General features: G+C 54.6%; 2 protein-coding genes across 2 annotated transcripts in view; one reads left to right on the top strand and one right to left on the bottom strand.

The window, feature by feature from the left end:
* The window catches only part of USP42 (ubiquitin specific peptidase 42), a 46,784-nt gene extending 41,748 nt beyond the window's left edge, over positions 1–5,036 (top strand). The window contains exons 14-15 of the mRNA XM_011934405.1: positions 1,763–3,133; positions 4,703–5,036. Of these exons, the coding sequence (XP_011789795.1) occupies positions 1,763–3,133; positions 4,703–5,036 (1,705 nt within the window). The remainder of the gene's footprint in view (positions 1–1,762; positions 3,134–4,702) is intronic.
* A 4,622-nt stretch (positions 5,037–9,658) lies between these two features.
* CYTH3 (cytohesin 3) overlaps positions 9,659–17,127 on the bottom strand; it is a 28,409-nt gene continuing 20,940 nt past the window's right edge. Inside the window, exons 9-12 of the mRNA XM_011934384.1 lie at positions 13,623–13,699; positions 13,435–13,506; positions 13,166–13,320; positions 9,659–12,911 (exon numbers count right to left, since the gene is read on the bottom strand). Coding sequence (XP_011789774.1) covers positions 12,839–12,911; positions 13,166–13,320; positions 13,435–13,506; positions 13,623–13,699 — 377 coding nt within the window. The 3' untranslated portion in view covers positions 9,659–12,838. The remainder of the gene's footprint in view (positions 12,912–13,165; positions 13,321–13,434; positions 13,507–13,622; positions 13,700–17,127) is intronic.

Raw genomic sequence — 17,127 nt, 5'->3', positions numbered from 1 at the left:
ATCTTACAGACTACCGTCACTAGGATGTTAGGACAGTTAGGGTGACAGGGATTTTTCAGCTCTGTTGTGATCTTATGGACCGCCGTCATGTGTGGGCCATTGTTGACCTTATGTATGAGGTATGTGACTATACTTCGTAAAGGCCCCTCGAGGATTCTGAAATTATAGATAATAAAACCTGCCCCACAATTTTTAAAAAATCATGTAATGTTAGTCAAAAATGTAAATGTAATGTTAGTCCAGAGTAAGAGGAAAGGAATTTGTCATGCAGTGACAGTGGCTTCATGCAAAGAACCAGGCAGGACGGCCCTGTGGCGAGAGGCTGTGTGCGAGCAGTGCTCGCGTCTCTGCACAGGTTGGCTGTGAATGACAGCTCAGAGCGCAGCCGGATGTCACCATACTCGGTGCCAGGCGCAGGTTCGCCATCAGGAAGTCATGTTCTCATGGCGAACAACTTCTGGTGAAGTTGTGATGAAATCACGGCATGATCGACTCTAGATTTGTATACTAGGTATCTTCCTGGAAACTGTGTCTGTGAAAACCGCGCCAGTAACACACCCATAGTTTTTACCCGCATAGTCGTTGGCACGCACTCACCTGTGGGGTTGCTCGTCGTGCTGGTGGGGCTCCCATCACTGTGGCAACCCCAGAATGGCCCCCGGCAGCTGGGAGTGCCCTCACTGAGGCCCTCTGTTAGAAGGGCTTAGATGTTAAAACGGAATGGGGTGAACCCTGCAGGCAGGGAATGCTCATTCCCAACCTACAGATAGGCTGGCTTGGATACTCGCTCCCTCGGCCAGGAGACTCTGGCCTTTCCTAGGCCAGGTTGCGTGAGGGTGAGGTAGATGGCTGTGCAGACAAGCCTAGGCCACAGCAGCTTTTATTATTAACCCTGAGGACATATTGAAAGCTCTGCGGGAATCAAAGGACAGAGTTAATTTCCTACAGCAAGTTTTGCTAAAGCCTCTGATTTCTCACAATTTGTCAGTAATTGGAGGAGCTGCTGGCTTTGTTTGGAGGTAGCCGCTCTACCTTTGAGCGTTCAAGAGAAATTAGAGAAAGGGAGTCCAGAGTTAAAGGAGGAAGCCCTGTCATCACTGGAGGTTTTTCTTTAGTCTTGGTTATTAGGAAGAACTAGAGGAATCGCAGCCAGGTGCAGTGGCTCAGGCCTGTAATCCCAGCACTTTGGGAGGCTGAGGTGAGCGGATCACCTGAGGTCAGGAGTTCGAGACCAGCTTGCCCAAGGTTTAGTGAAACTCCATCTCTACTAAAAAATACTAAAATTAGCTGGGCGTGGTGGCGGGCGCCTGTAATCCCAGCTACTTGGGAAGCTGGGTCAGGAGAATCGCTTGCGCCTAGGAGGTGGAGGTTGCAGAGAGCTGAGATCACGCCATTGCACTCCAGCCTGGGCAACAGAGTGGGACTCCGTCCCTCAAAAAACAAAACAAAACAATAGAGGAATTGGAAGAACTAGAGAAATATCCAGAAACAGGAAGAGCCTAGAACTGTAGGATTATTGCTTTGAAAAATAGGCTAGGAGCTGGGCTTGATGATAAAACATTTTATTTTTGTTTAATAAGGGAAACAGAAAATTGGGAGTTTCCAGAGATAGTAGTACTAGCCTAATACTGGACTTCAGCGAGATGTATTTAAAGAGACGAAATAGCAAGTGAACATTCTGAAGTATTTCTCCCTGTAATGCAATGACGCGAGCCTGTGAAGCCCACGCTAACTGGTGTGTGTGTTTGTTTGGGGACTGCAGTGCACCTGGAGCAGAGAGGGGCCCTCCCGAGGACGGCGACCCCGAGCCCCAGCCTGGCAGCCCCGCCGCCGAATCCCTGGAGGAACCGGATGCGGCCGCCAGCCTCAGCAGCACCAAGAAGGCTCTGCCGCCCCCAGATCCCGGCACTCCCACTACCAAAGAAGGCGCTTGGGAGGCCTTGGCTGCCGCCCCCGAAGAGCCTCCGCCCGGCGCTGGGCAGGACATCGCGGGGGACACAGCGCCCCCTGACCTGTGTGATCCCGGGAGCTTAACGGGCGACGCGAGCCCGCTGTCCCAGGACGCAAAGGGGATGATAGCGGAGGGCCAGCGGGACTCTGCGATGGCGGAAGCCCTGGAGGAGTTGAGTCCGGCTCCGCCTGCGCGGTCGGAGGAGCCCTGCGAGCATCCGCTGCTTGTTCACCCCAGCGGGGACCATGCCCGGGACGCTCAGGACCTGCCGCAGAGCTCGGGCGCGCCCGAGGCCGCAGAGGGGCCGCCAGCTCCTGTGCCGGAGGCGGCCCCGGCCGGTCACTCGGAAGGGGACGCAGAGCCTAGCCCGGGCCAGAGGGGCGAGGACGCCGCGGCGCCGAAAGCTCCAGGCCCTTCCCCGGTGAAGGAGAAAATCGGCAGCCTCAGAAAGGTGGACCGAGGCCACTACCGCAGCCGGAGGGAGCGCTCGTCCAGCGGGGAGCCGGCCAGAGAGAGCAGGAGCAAGACTGAGGGCCACCGCCACCGGCGGCGCCGCACCTGTCCCCGGGAGCGCGAGCGCCGCTCTCTGGGCAGGTACAGTCACCACCACTCCCGACACCGGAGTGGGGCGGAGCCGGACTGGGTCAGACACCACTACACCGAGGGCGAGCATGGCTGGGGCGGGGAGAAGTTCTACGCCGACAGGCCGCGCTGGGACAGGTGCCGGTACTACCATGACAGGTACGCCCCGTACGCTGCCCGGGACTGGAAGCCCTTCCACGGCGGCCGCGAGCACGAGCGGGCCGGGCTGCATGAGCGGCCGCACAAGGACCACAGTCGGGGCCGTAGGGGCTGCGAGCCGGCCCGGGAGAGGGAGCGGCACCGCCCTGGCAGCCCCCGTGCTGGAGCGCCCCTCGCCCCGCACCCCGACCGCTTCTTTCACGACAGAACTGCACTTGTAGCCGGAGACAACTGTAACCTCTCTGATCGGTTTCACGAACACGAAAATGTAAAGTCACGGAAACGGAGACACGACAGCGTGGAAAACAGTGACAGCCATGTCGAAAAGAAAGCCCGGAGGAGCGAACTGAAGGACCCTCTAGAAGAGCCTAAAGCGAAGAAGCACAAAAAATCAAAGAAGAAAAAGAAATCCAAAGACAAACACCGAGACCGCGACTCCAGGTGAGCCTGGGGCCTGTGCTCCTCGCGGGGCTGGCGGCGCTGTCAGCAGTGGGGCCTGTCCCTTCTCACCCGACTCAGGAACAAGTGACGGCCAGGCCGTAGTTGTATCCGTTTGATTTGTGTCTCGTTTCTGTAGGTTTTGAGATTCCACTCTTTTTACAGATTTGTAAAAATTTGCCCTGTTTTTAAGCTGTATCTTTATTTCATGGTGTCGTTAAATGCCTAACAACCTCCTTTTTCAAAATGATAGTGCCGTTTTTGGTGAATGCTTTGTAACTCTTCCAGGAGTAAGCATGCATTGTTCCATAAATGAAAAATTGGGAGTCTTTGACCTTAGAATTGGTGTTAATATTATTTGTCAGATGTGGTTCTGTTTTCCTGTCTGTTATATTTTCCTGAAATTCAGTGGCTGTGAGGTAGGCGGACAACGGGAGGTGCGCTTCTCCTGTCCTGTCCTGCCCGGCGTGGGCATCTGAGACACCTTGTTTCCTCGGCCTTTGTTTTTGGCTCCATTTTTCAACTGGAAATCCAATTGGGAAATTTGTTTCTGTATTTTTTAAGAGATAGGGTCTTCCTCTGTCACCCAGGCTGGAGTGCAGTGATGCCATCATAACTCACTGCAGCCTTGACCTCCTGGGCTCAAATGATCTTTCTGCCTCAGCCCTCAGCCTCTGGAGTAGCCAGGACTACGGACATGTGCTACCACGGTACCTCAACTGATTTTTTGTTTTTGTAAAGACAGGGTCTCGCTATGCTGCCCGGGTGGTTCTCAAACCCCTAGGCTCAAGCGATCCTCCTGCCTGGGCCTCCCAAAGCGCTGGTATCACGGGCATGAGCCACTGCACCTGGCCTGTTTCTGTATTTTTAAAAAGCTAAATTGGTGGGTGATTGTCTTGAAAATGACTTATCCGTGATGAGATGGATGAGCAGGAACAGAATTAGTAATTTTAGTTGACATCTCTTGAAATTGAAACCCTGGGAAAAGATTAGCAAAAGCCATAGGGAAAATAGGCAGTGGTTACTTGAGGTAAAAAATAACATTGCTGCCAGGTGTCTCAGGCACATGGGAGGGAAGGAGGCTTAGTATTTCCTTTCCCTTCAAGTAACCACTGGTTTCAGGAAAAGCCAGCAGAATCCTCCCTGCAGTGTTTGTCCAACAACCTTAGTCCTGAGAAAGCTGAAGCAGAGGTGGGGCTGTTCAGCAACGGAGCTGAAGTTGGTGAATTTATGAGCCTGGGCTGAAACAGTCATTACACTGAAGGCAGACTTGTTAAATTTTTGAGACAGGGTCTGGCTCTGTTGCCCAGGCTGGAGTGCAGTGGTGCAGTAGTAGCTCACTGCAGCTTTGTCAACCTCCTGGGCTCGAGTGATCCTCCCGCCTCAGCCTCCCAGGTAGCTGGGACTACAGGTGTGCGCCTGCATGCCTGGCCGACATTGTTAATTAGATAAGAATTGCGCCTGTTTGTGCAGTGAATGTTCTCAGTGAACGGGTATAGAGGCCAAGCTCCAGGGTCTGCTGCAGGTGGTTTTGCGTTTTAGGGGTTTGAATTCTGGCTTTTGCTTCTGCAGGCATCAGCAGGACTCGGACCTCTCAGCAGTGTGCTCTGACGCTGACCTCCACAGACACAAAAAAAAGAAGAAGAAAAAGAAGAGACATTCAAGAAAATCAGAGGACTTTGTTAAAGATTCAGAACTGCACTTACCCAGGGCCGCCAGCTTGGAGACTGTTGCCCAGTTCCGGAGAGCCCAGGGCGGCTTTCCTCTGCCCGGTGGCCCGCCTCTGGAAGGCGTCGGACCTTTCCGTGAGAAAACGAAACACTTACGGATGGAAAGCAGGGATGACAGGTGTCATCTCTTTGAGTATGGCCAGGGTAAGAGGAGATACTTGGAATTAAGAAGATAGAAACTATATCTTAATACATTTTCTTTGCAAAGGGCGAGTAATACATAGAAAAACCTCAGGTGGCATCAGAGGGTGCAGTTACTCAGATCACCCCTGCCAGACAGGGTCCGGCCTCAGTGCTCGTCACTGCAGTGCGGTGCTGTTGCCCAGTTTGGCTCCTTAGCACCAAACCTTTAGCGTTTATTGAAGGCTAAGTGACACAGGACTGAGGGCAGCACCACCTGTGTGTCACCAAAGCCCTGGAACGTATGGCTCTGGGCGTCTTGAGTGTTTGCCTCGTGAAGGATCAGAAATCTTGGTTTTATTTTATTTTATTTTATTTATTTATTTTTTGAGACGGAGTCTCGCTCTGTTGCCCAGGCTGGAGTGCAGTGGCTGGAGCTCAGCTCATTGCAAGCTCCGCCTCCCGGGTTCACACCATTCTCCTGCCTCAGCCTCCTGAGTACCTGGAACTATAGGCGCCTGCCACCATGCCCAGCTAAATTCTGTGTTTTTAGTAGAGACAGAGTTTCACCCTGTTAAACAGGATGGTCTTGAGAACTCTTGGTTTTAAAGCATTTTTGATAGAAATACTTTTACAGTATATACATTACTCTCCTGAATCCTTAAACCTGCATTCTGAGTGTGCCCTGGTGCTCGGTACTGATTTGCTTGCTTGGGTCGTTAGAAGCACGGGCGTCAGCCTCTGCCTGACACCACAGAGGCGGTGTGGCGGGCCGCTGACTGTCACTGCCAGGTGTCCTAGATTCTCTTCTGCCCTGTGGGGCTGTGTCTCTGTCATGTGGCCACGCGCTGTGCTCTGACTGCACTTGAGGCAGCCTCCCCTCTTCCTCTCTGGTTGGTGTTCAGTGACCGCTGGTCCTGGAGAGGAGCTGTGAGCCTGTTAGAAGTGGATGTCACTCAAGTCAGTGGACCTAGAGCAGAAGTTGGCAAACTGCAGCCCTGTGGCCAGCTTTGGCCGGTCACCTGGCTTTGTGTGAACTTGGAGTGAAGAATGATTTTAACCTTTTTAAGTGGTTGGAAATAATCCCAAAGAAGAACAATGCGTTTCACATGAAAATGATGTGAAGTTCAGACCGCAGCGTCTGTGGCTTGATTGGGGTACAGCCAGGCGCGTTCGCACGCTGTCCGGTGGCTTCGCTGTCACCGCCTGACAGAGGCGAGTGGCTGCAGCAGGGCAGGGACTGTGTGGCTCGCCAAGCGGAGAGTGTTTATTATTTGCCCCCTCACAGAAAAAGTTGGTCATCCTTACCTGAACGCCGGTTGTTTGCATTCACGTATGAAGCGCATGCCCTCCTCCCAGGGACTTTTGACGAATCATCAGGGCTGCCCTGAGGCCTTTGCTTCTCGGCTGTATCGTGGGTTAGGTGGAGCTGTGTGTTCTGGGGAAGGCCTGTCCCTGCCAGCAGCCTAGAGCCAGCGTGCATTGTTGATTGAGGGGCAGACGGTCCAGAGTGTGTAACAGAGAGCCGGGGCTGCGGGGCGAGCCCCGTGGGGCACACTTGCCTGTGGAGTGCTGGGGAAACAGCCGGAGCCCAGGACAGGCACCAGCGCTGTCGGCGAGGGCGGGGAGCCGGCGGGTCTTTGCTGTCTGTGTTGTAGACATTCTGGACATTTCAGAATTGGTTTTGCCTTCCCATTTCAGCGAGTCGGGGAAGGGGATTCGTGAGGGCTGCTTGGTGCCCGAGGATGCGGTGAAGGGGCTCATTCTGAGTGTGGTGCGGGCTCCCAGGATCGTGGGCTCCCAGCCGGGGCTGCTGGGAGACAGTGATGGCCCCCAAGGCAACTGGTCCAGCAGGAGGGAGGTTGAACGTGAACTTGTTTGCGTCCTGTCTCGGGTGCTGTGGTCAGGCGTGTGTGTGTGTGGCGTTTCCGTGCCCGTCCCACTGCACTGATGACAGGGTTTGCAGCTGCCGCTTCTGCTGCGAGCACAGACTGAGGAGCCTTTCTCGTCCTCCCGAGAAGGCCGCTGCCCGGCCCTGCCTCACCCAGCGTCCTGTGGTCCTGCAGGCCCCCCTCCGCCCCGGACTTCGGCTCCTTGCCTTTCTCTTTCAGACTCCTCCTCTGGCTCTGTTCCACCCAGTTCAGTTCTCGGGCCTGAGATCTGTTGTCCTAACGTCAGGGTGTGCGTGGGTTGGATGGTGCCCTCAGTCTCAGTCATCACGTAAACCCTTTGATGTCAGTAAAACCCTGGGAGCAGCAGCTGAGTGCTGGGACATCCCTGCTCACCTCGTGGGGAAGTGGCCTCAGCCACTCACAGGGAACCGCAGTGACTGACCATAGCCACTTAACGCAACGCAGAGCAGAGGCACTGGCAACTTTGCAACCGTCATTAAAGTCTGTCTCCTGACCTTTGCTTTCTAGGTGATTGAAAACTCAGCCTCAAAACAAAAAACTCACTAGTTATGGTAAGCTGTTTTCCTGTTTCTTCATTGTTTGTGGTGGCGCTGAGGGGATTCAGGCAGAGGAGTTTTAATTCTGTGGTTCTGCCTGTGGGCTGGGCCCATGGGAGTGGGCAGAGCCATGGAGAGGCCCCGGCAGGTTCCCAGCCAGCCCAGACCCAGGCCACGTGCTTGGGGACAGACCTAGACCCTCCACCTCGTCACCTTTGCATTACTGGCTGGGAAGACCCGCGTCCCTCACGCAGGTGGAGTTGCCCTGTTCCCTTGCCCCTCACTGGGAAAAGCCAACCTGGCTCACAGCAGCCGAGCCCACGGGCCTTTGATAAACATCTGGGAAGGGAGAGGCTCGGTGCCCACTCCCTCCCCCATCCCATCCCGTCCCCTGTGCTGCTGTTTGCGCCCCGAGGTCACACTGAGCCAGAGCCAGCACCCACCCAGCACCCACTGTACAAAACCGTGGGAAGGTGGCCGAGTGGCAGATCAGGACCTCAGAGCTGCAGGGCTGTGCTGGATCAATTTACACAGGGGTCCTGGGAGAGTCACTGGTTTTATACCTGACCCTTGTGGACCGTGAACCATTTTTCCCTTGAAAGGAAACTTTGTCCAAATGTGTCTGTCACATGTAGTCAGCAAGAGGAATTTAAAATGAATTTCCAAGTGAAGAGTCTGTGGATTAACTGGCCGTTAATTAACAGGCTCTATCAATGTGTCCTCAAGGGAGAGGCCCAACCCTAAGGAAGGAGCTAAACTTCCCAAGTGAGGGGCTGTGAGGACGGAGGTGGAGGAGGCAGCTGGGGGCTGGCGGCGGCGGGGCCCAGCAGATGGCGCCTCCCTGGCTGAGCCGCTCGCACTGCCAGTTCCCTCACTTCCACCCAGGAAGGCAGAGTGACCTCCTCAAGGAAGAGCTTCCCCAGCTTTCTGGAGCAGCTGGCAGGGCGTCCGGGAATAAGCCCTACGCACCGCCGCCGCCTGCCTCCAACTCACTAACCCGGCGCCTCTTGTCTTTCAGATTCAACGCGTTCAACAGAAGCCATCCCCAGCCCAGCTTAAATTATAAAGATAGAAAATAACTCTGTTCCAATCTGCGTGGTGCTTCTTTAGTAAATACTGTACAGATTTTACCATGGAGAACTTTTTTTTTAGTTTTTACCTTTTCTTAATTACCCTTATTCCAAATGGACGAACACTTTCTACCACTGCTGACCATTGTAAAATACCGTGTATATAAATCCCATTGAAATAATGCCCTGGAATAGAACATCTCAAATGCTGCTTAATTACAGACTCAGGTCGATTACTTGTATTTCATGTAATGTTCCTCCAAGTTAGACATCTGGTGCAAGACCAACCGGGAGACCATGGAATTGTCAAAAGTACAAACTGACAATGTGTATATTTAATTTAAAGACTTATTTAAAAACTCACAAGCTCTCACCTAGACTTTGGAGAGCAGTCTGTTTTCTGTAATGTCTGATACTAGAAACTAATTTGCTTATTTTAGTTGTATTCAAGATTTGAAGATGTATTTTATAGACAAGTTCTGTTTTTGAACTTTGTGGAACTGTTCCAATCAATTTCCCAGTTATGATGAGTATTTACATTATGAATGTATAACCCAGACATGATTTGTAAAGCCGACAGTATGTTTCTATTACACAACACTTTTTGATACAGCGTCTCTTGTCTTCACTGATACTGGAGTCTCCGTTGTCTGCTTGGTCCCTTCGAGTTTCTAGTTACAGACACAATCATACTGTGATTTTATTTTTAATATGGATATGCTATCAAACTGTGATACACTTATTATTCACTGGTCCTGCATCAGGAGATGGAGTGGGGAAAACTGTATTTAATACAGTTTGTATCTGAATAATCTGTATGGTTTATACAGTTTGTGTTGTTCAGAGATGTTTAAAGTTTGATCTTTGTTTTTTTAAAGATTAAAAAAGCACTTGCCCCACTGTAAATACACAGCATGTAAAATTTCTATAGTATATAAATGGCAGCAAATCACACACTTGGTGTCTTTTTACTGCTGTTTTCCCCATTTGCTTCCAGACTCCTTCCTGTCATCTGAATTCACTTTCTTAAAACCTTCAAGTGCTCCTGAAGTCAGTGCCGTCGGCCAGGCCGTCCCACCTGGGACGGGCAAAGGAAACTTGGAGGGGTGTTTGCTGGACCCAGCAATAGCTGTTGGAAAGAACCAAGTCTCAGACAGGCTTGTTTTAACGATACATGTGATTTTTATTTAGTGAACACAGTATTTGCAAGAGCACTGACAGCCATCCACCCTCCAATCTTACTGTTCACTTTACAATCAAATATCGAGAGAGAGAGGCTGTTTCTTCATGCGAGCCATGGCAGTATATACATTGAATAACAAACACTCCAGAAATCAATAGATGTACATTATTTACATATTACTGTATTTTCCGCAAATAGAAATATTTTCTAAGAAAAAAAGTCAATTTGTGGTTTCTGGTGTACCACAGACCTAACTTCTCGGCAAAGCACATCTATGTAGATAGCTGCATTTGTAACTTTAAAAGTAGGCGTTGCTTTCTATGAAGCACTAAGTGCTGCTCCATCTATAAACAGCTCCTAGTTGCACTGTTTGGTACCACATTAAACTGCCCCAAAATGTTCTGTGACCCCAAAGACATTGCTGCTTATCTGGGTCCAGGGCCAGTCCAATTAAACTCAAATGTGAACCAGGGCCCAGCAAGACAGGCTGGAAGGGCTGTGGCAGCCGCCGCCTCCCCGCCGGGCTCCCGTCGCTGCCTCCTGGCCTCTGTCTCTGGAAGAAAGTGTCTTTGGCCAGAGTTGGGAGTAACAATTCGAGCCCTGTGCTCAGACATCGGGGCGGGGAGGAGGAGGATCGTGATTGTGACAGGTCCTGCCCAGGGTGAGGGACAAAAACAGATGTCCTGCTTCAGGGCCGTCCTGGTGGCGGCTGGCCCTGCGCAGTCATGACCCAGAGAGTTTTCTGGACCAGGCCTGCCTCAAGGCTCAGCAGGCATGATGGCTACACGACCTTTATGCTAATACTGTCATCACGCAGCCTGGAGCTAGGCGATTTCCTGTAACACTCTGACCACAAAGTACCTGGAGTCTAACTCAGCACCACGGCCTCTGCGCGGCTCCCGGGTGCCCACCACCCGGTGAAGCTCATTCACAGATGACAGCAACGGAGGAGCTTGATCTGGAGACTCCTTCCTGCCGCGGCTCCCAACACCCAAAACAGAAAGCTCCGATCCCCAGGTCACACCTGGGTTGGTCAGAAGGAAACGGCTCGTCTGAGCACGACATGCTGACAAAGCTAGCTGTGGCCAGTCCTGGGTGCGGGGCCAGCCTGAGGGGTGAGCACCGCCAGGGCCGGCCGTCAGTGTGTGGTCTGGGTGGGGGACCAGGCAGCGTTTATTTTCATGGAAGACTGGAGGCCAGAATTGCATATCTACCAGCCAGGTTTCAAGAACGCTGACTTGCCTTTCTCAAAACTAAAATTTCCAATTTGAGGTATCAGTAACAAAGCCTAAGAGCTTGGGAATGAAAGTCTGATGCAGGACGGGGGCTTCTGGCCTCGGACCCCTCTGCAGTCTAGTGCGACTTAAAGCTACATCAAGGTCAGCCGCAGGGAGGCAGAGGGCCCGCAGCCGCTCGGCCTCCACTTCAAGGCAACTCAAAGGAACAGTCTCCGCTGCTGAGAAGGAGGCCTAGGTGCACAGTCTGAGGTTTTGTCTCTGGACTGGGCATTTTGCGCGGGAGTACAGATGCCCTCCAGAGGGTGCAGATTCAAGGTGTGCCTGTGCAGGTGGGGCGGGAAGAGGAAGTCCGTGGAGGAAAAGCCAGCCACCAGCCCAACAGCCCCGTGTGCAACAGGGTCCTGGGGATGCAAATCTCCCGACAGAGCAGCGCCTGCCACCGGCCTGCGTCGGCCCAAGCACGCAATGCCCCCGTCCAGCCCTGTGCCCTCTCTGGAGGTGGGGCCCAGATCCACCCTTGAGTGACGCACCGGGCACCTGCTATCCTTACATCCACAGCAACCTGACGACCTCCCAGGCGGGCGTGGAGCTTCGCCAGTTCCACCACCGGCATCTACGTGGGGTTCTCAGCTCCCCAGGAACCCTACGTGCCGGGCCTCTGCACACCAGGGGCTGTTCTTCCCTCCTCGTAGGGAGAGCACCTCTCTCAGGACATGGCACACTACATGGGGTGAGGCTGTTTCTAGTTACTTCCGTGTCTATTCATTAAGAAATCTGGTCAAATTAGAAGGTCTGTAAAATAAGCGTTCATTTTGCCACAGGTTTTAAATAGCGATGAGTAGGTCAAAGGCCAGTCTACATGGACTCCGCTGACCTGTATGAAACGCTGCCGTGTGTGTGTGTGTGTGTCTGAACAAAACATGAGCAGTTTCACGTGATTCAGCATATGGGCCATCTGTGTCCAGAGAAAAGCTGTTTCCTAGGAGTTAGCAGTTACAGGCTAAACACCCCAAACCATTAACTGTTATCATTTTAATGATTTGCTTAAAGTACCTGTGGGGCCAAAAAGCCTGGGTTGAAGGAAGGCCACATGGGAGTCACCCTGGAGCCCCCAAGCGCCATGGCCATCCCTCCCCGAGCCCGTCCAGAGCCTACCTGCTGCCCCCGGGGCTGGCCTGACAGCCTGACAGGGCAGGGCTGCACGTGGCCCCCCGTGCCGGTGGCCCCCAGCCCTCCCCTTGGGTGCTGCGTCTAGATGGATATTTTTTCAGTGCACAGTATATACTTGTGTCCAGGAGTTAACTTTATAGCTGCCATTCTAAAAATACTACTGTTAGAAAGTATCTTTTGTTATAATTTCAGAATATAAAAAGGCATATAAAAGCTATAATCCTATATATCTGAGAAAAAAATCTGAATAAAAAACTGGTAGCTTTTCCTTTCCTGTTTTGCTATAAAACAGTGGCTTTCTAGAACGGTTAACACTGCCCCGAGTGAACGCGTTTGGCATGGTACGAATGAGGCTCCCATCTGTGGAATCCATCCCGTGTCTGCTGTGGAGAGAGCGGAAGCTGCTGTCCTGGCTTCTCCCCCCAGGGCCGCCGGGGACGGTCGCAGGAAGGAAATGCTTCTGGACACGCGCAGCCGACCATGACCCCAGCCACGGCACAAGGCCTCGAGGATCAGTCTGGGCCACAGTACGCTCTGAAGCAGCAGCTTGCACTGCAGGGCGACCACCTCCCAGGACCCCAGCCACGGCACGAGGCCTCGGGGATGCCATCTGGGCCACGGTACACTCTGGAGAAGCAGCTTGCACCGCAGGGTGACCGCCTCCCTGCCACGCCTTCCGCGGAGGGGCGGCCCGCGGTGCCTTTCTGCTGGGGTTGGGTCTTTTACCTGGGTCTTTTAGCCAGGAAAGCTATTTTTTATTGGCAATCCTTCGTTTCCTCGTTGCTAACATGTCATAGAAGGGATCCCTGCTGATACTGGCTCTGGTGAAAGAAGGAAAACATGCAGGTTAGGTCGTGGGTGACACACAGACCTTCCCTTTCCCACCAGCCCCAGAGGCTCCCCAGACAGGACCGCAGGCTCAGATCTGAGCATCGGCTTTGGCAGCCCGGCCCTCGGGTTTCTGGAGGCAGAGGGTCCACTCTTGCACACGGAAGCATCCACGTTCCAGACCATCCTCCGCCCTTCAGCCAGCATGAGAAGACAGGCCTGGCCCCGCCCCCGAAGCCCCGCTCACTTGATGGATTTCATCCACTCCTCCTTCTCCTCCGGGCTCGGGGCTGAGATCCGGTACACCACGTGGTTCCCCTCTACCACGCGGCCGTCCGCCTCCGTCTTACAGGCCTTGATGACCTGCCCTTTGTGGCTGGGATTGTAGAGCTCAAAACAGTTCTGGTGGAGAAAAAGAGAGGGGAGGCCGTCACAGGGGCTGGGGGCCAGGTTCCCTGCAGGCGGTGAGGATGGCTCCCGGGGGCTGGCAGGAGAGAAGGTTCAGGAGGGGCTTACGGGTTTCCGGGGGTCCTCCACCTCCCTGATGCTGAGGTTTTCCAACGGGATGATTCCCCTGGGCTCCTTGTCCTACAAGAGAGAAGTACACGGCGGGGCTCACTGTGGGCCACCAGCCTGGGGGTCCCTCGGTCCCAGGACAGCTCCGTGACTGCTGGGAGGCGGCCAGGAGGCCCAGCCTTACTTACTGTTGTGTATTCAAAGTAATAGAGGCAGTTGTCAGTCAGGATGAACCACCTGCGCTTCCAGGTCTTCACGCGTCCTCCTGGAAGCAGAAGGGGCCCCGTGAGGCTGTGCTCCGTGCACAGGGAGCCCGCGGGTCCAAGAGGGGCCCTGGACCTGCACAGACCACTGCGTTTTCAGAAAGGCCACCAGGCGCCAGGCTCGGGTTTAGGTGCCCTCCGGCGTTCCCACCGCGGGGCTCCGCATGCACCCGCCCCGCCCACACCGGTGCCCCGCCACAGCACCGAGGGGCCCCTTGATGACAAGACCGCACTCCAATTCGCTTCCTGGGAGTTAGTGGGATGGATGGCGTCATTTCCCCACATGAGATGGCAGCGTGATGAAGTCAGGACGGCTCGCCTGGCTCTGTCCAGGGCCTGACCCACCATGTCAGGTGGCTGTCACATTACAGAGGCCGTTGGGCAGCCCTGGGATCCCCCAAACTCAATCACCCCTGGGCCCAGGGAATCGTGAGACTGAATTAATTCAGTAACAAGATCTGGAGCACACGTGCGTACCCCTACCTATACCTGCCCTCCTCTCACTAAGGGAAGGACCTCTCTGATCCTTAAACACTGAGCAGACACAAACTGACTTCAGCTGCTAGCCTTGCCAGTGTTTGTTTTTTAAATAATTCAAAGAAACGCACGCTCGGGGCAATGAACTCAATGCTCCCTGGGGTACTAGGCCGCTATGACCCACGGCTCCCCAGCGCCGCCGGCTTTCTCTGTGACAGGCTGGCAGGGGAGCGGCCCTCAGGGCCGAGGGACCCAGGCCTCCCTGTGTGGCGGCCAGCACAGGCGCTGAGGCCTGGCGGCAAGATGCTGTGAGAAGGGCTCTGCGGATCACCCGAAAGGTTTCCCTCTCGGGGCCTGGTGTGCAGAGACCCTGGGTGAGGAGGAACCAGCTGCAGGTGGCAGGAAGCCTGGCTCAGCTGTACTTGAGGCCGGAAGGGGTCTCCGCAGCCGCTCTGGGATCCTCCGGCCCCTTGCCTCACTCAGCACTGCCATCCTCCATTGATGCCTAAGGCGGCCTGCAATGTGGCTGCCACCGCCAGCCTGGGACAAGAGCCCAGTCTCCAGCTGTTCCTCCCCTCCCCACAGGCCCCAGTCTCACCAGTGTCCCACCAGCCCACCTGTTAAATAAAGGGTCTGTCTAGACCCTGGTCTGGGCAAATGTGCCCCCCCCAAGCTTCCTGCTGCATCTCCCCAGCCCTCAAACCCTGCCCACAACATCTCTCCTGAGCCCTGGCGGGGCTTCCACTCCCCAACCCCTGCAAGCTGCTCCGTCACTGGAACCCGCTGCCCCAACTGTATGGGGCCGCCTCGCTGGTCCCCTGAAGACCCAGCCAGGCCCAAAGTCCTTGTTGCCCTCATGTCCCTGTCACCACGGGCTCGATGCTCCGTGCAAGCCCTCGACCTTCACCTTCCCCACCTCCGTTGCAGCACACCAGGGAGGCCTAAGTCCACAGGGGAGGGCAGGAGACCCTGGGGGCAACCCCGCCTTGTCCCACAGTCCTCCAGTGAGCAGGGAGAGGCATTTTATGTCCCCGAGACCCTGGGGACAGGGGGACAGTACTGATTCCTTCCAGGCACTTGCTCCAGCTCAAGCTGCTGTGGCACAATCAGCTGACAGCAACTCCACTACCCTGACATCGGTCGCTGTCACAGTCGCCTCTGCTTCCCTCCAGAGACTCCAGAGCAGGCCCCGCTCCAGCTGCACTGGTGCCAGCTGCCAGCCCCCAAACAGCAGCCAGCGGCATCTTTTCAAAAGCGTGTGGCAATCGTGCCCCTCCCGGCCTGACGCCCCCACAAAGGGTACCACTGCACTCGGCTTTAGACTCAACTCCTTGGGTGGCTGCAGGGGGCGCCCTTCCTGGCGCCCCAGCTGTGGCCTTTCTCCCTGCCCAGCTATCTGAGTCTCCAGTTCTTGGGGAGCTCATCCAGGAGCCCCCAGTGTGCTTCTGTCCAGCACCTGCTCTGTTCCTCCATGCTACTGGCATGGCGGACAGCGAAGGGCCTGTATATTCCACTAGCCTGCCCACCCGGCCCCCGCCTGGGAGGGGTCTGCCTGGGCGGGGTCTGCCAGGCTGCCTCTCAGCTCCACCCTCAGGTCCCCTGCTCACACCCCCCATGGACCATCCCTGTCCAGTCCTCAGGGCCAGGGGATTGTTGCAGACCAGGACTGCAGGCCCAGGGTAGTGGGTGGTGAGCTTGGTCTCAGAGCCCAGCAGGCTCTGCTTGTGCTTGCTTCTGGCCATACCACACAGCATTCTCGCCTGCAGACAGGAGCCTGGCTTCTGGAACCTGCAGACGGGAGCCACTTTCTCTCTGCAAGTTTCTATTTTCATTGCCGTTAGCAGGCAGGTGCACACACGGATCCACACGCACGAACACTCACAGCACGTGCACACACTTTCTGCATGATAGCTCGGATTGGACCACCTCCTGTGATTTTTTTTTTTTTGTGTGTGGTAATTGATTCAAGACTCAAAGTCTTAAGTTACCAACAATCGTAAGCCACACCTGTGTACACAGCAGGGCTCCTAAGCTCTGGCAAAGCATCCTGGCCTTTTTAAGACCACCCGCTCTAAAAGCCAATGTACAGTAAGAATACAGCCATGTCAGGTCGTGCTCCCCGCTCAGCACATGCCTGGAAGCACATTCTAGATCCTGCACCCGTCTCGTCTGCCTCCAGCCAGGGCCCTGGCTCGCCAGCCTTTGGTCTCGAACTCTGCTTCTGAGAACACAGTAGACACACAGGGTGCCTGGGTGGGAGAGGACAAGGAAGCCAGCAGCCGAGAGCGGCAGCCACTCACCGGGCCGCCCACCACACTGAGGCCATGCCAGCTGCACCAGCCCCTCCAGGGTCCCCGCGCTTGGCACCTGGCGCCCAGCCAGCTCTTGGTTCCCATGAGCGCTGTGTGCACTCATTTTGTGGCCTGTTTATCTGCCCAACCAGAAAACAGGTTAGATAACACGAGCTCTGCTGTGCCTTCATTTCATTCACGCATTTACATCTCCAGAGCTCACCCTTCCCTGGTGGCACAGTCCACATTAACTGCCAGGCAGGCTGACGGCGTCACTGTCCCTCGAGGGGACACTGGTGGGCAATGCAGGAACCAGAAGGGAGGCATCTAATCAAACGAACGTCCCACTTATCCTGGCCCCAGAGTGCCTGCTGGTAAACCGGTTACATCCTCCCCTGCCCTCACTCTAGAACCCTCACACGAAGTGATCTGAATCTGGTCTCTCAGGCACCCAAGCCCAAGACCATGGTGCTAGGTTTTCAGGCAAATACCTAGAACTCCTCTAAACCTCGGCATAGCCAGAAAAAAGTCAAAGAGCAATGGCCAAGGTCGAAGACCCTAATGGGAACAGCAGACCTGTGGGAGTTACACCCCTTCCACTAGCTGAGGAAGCCTGGCCTGTCACAGTGTGTCTCATCCTTCCTTGATAATTTATTTATTTA

The sequence above is a fragment of the Colobus angolensis genome, unplaced genomic scaffold, assembly GCF_000951035.1.
Source record: "Colobus angolensis palliatus isolate OR3802 unplaced genomic scaffold, Cang.pa_1.0 Scaffold135, whole genome shotgun sequence".
Lineage (NCBI taxonomy): Eukaryota > Metazoa > Chordata > Mammalia > Primates > Cercopithecidae > Colobus > Colobus angolensis.
The sequence above is the reverse complement of the archived record's forward strand: the minus strand, read 5'-3'. Positions and strand labels throughout refer to the sequence as shown.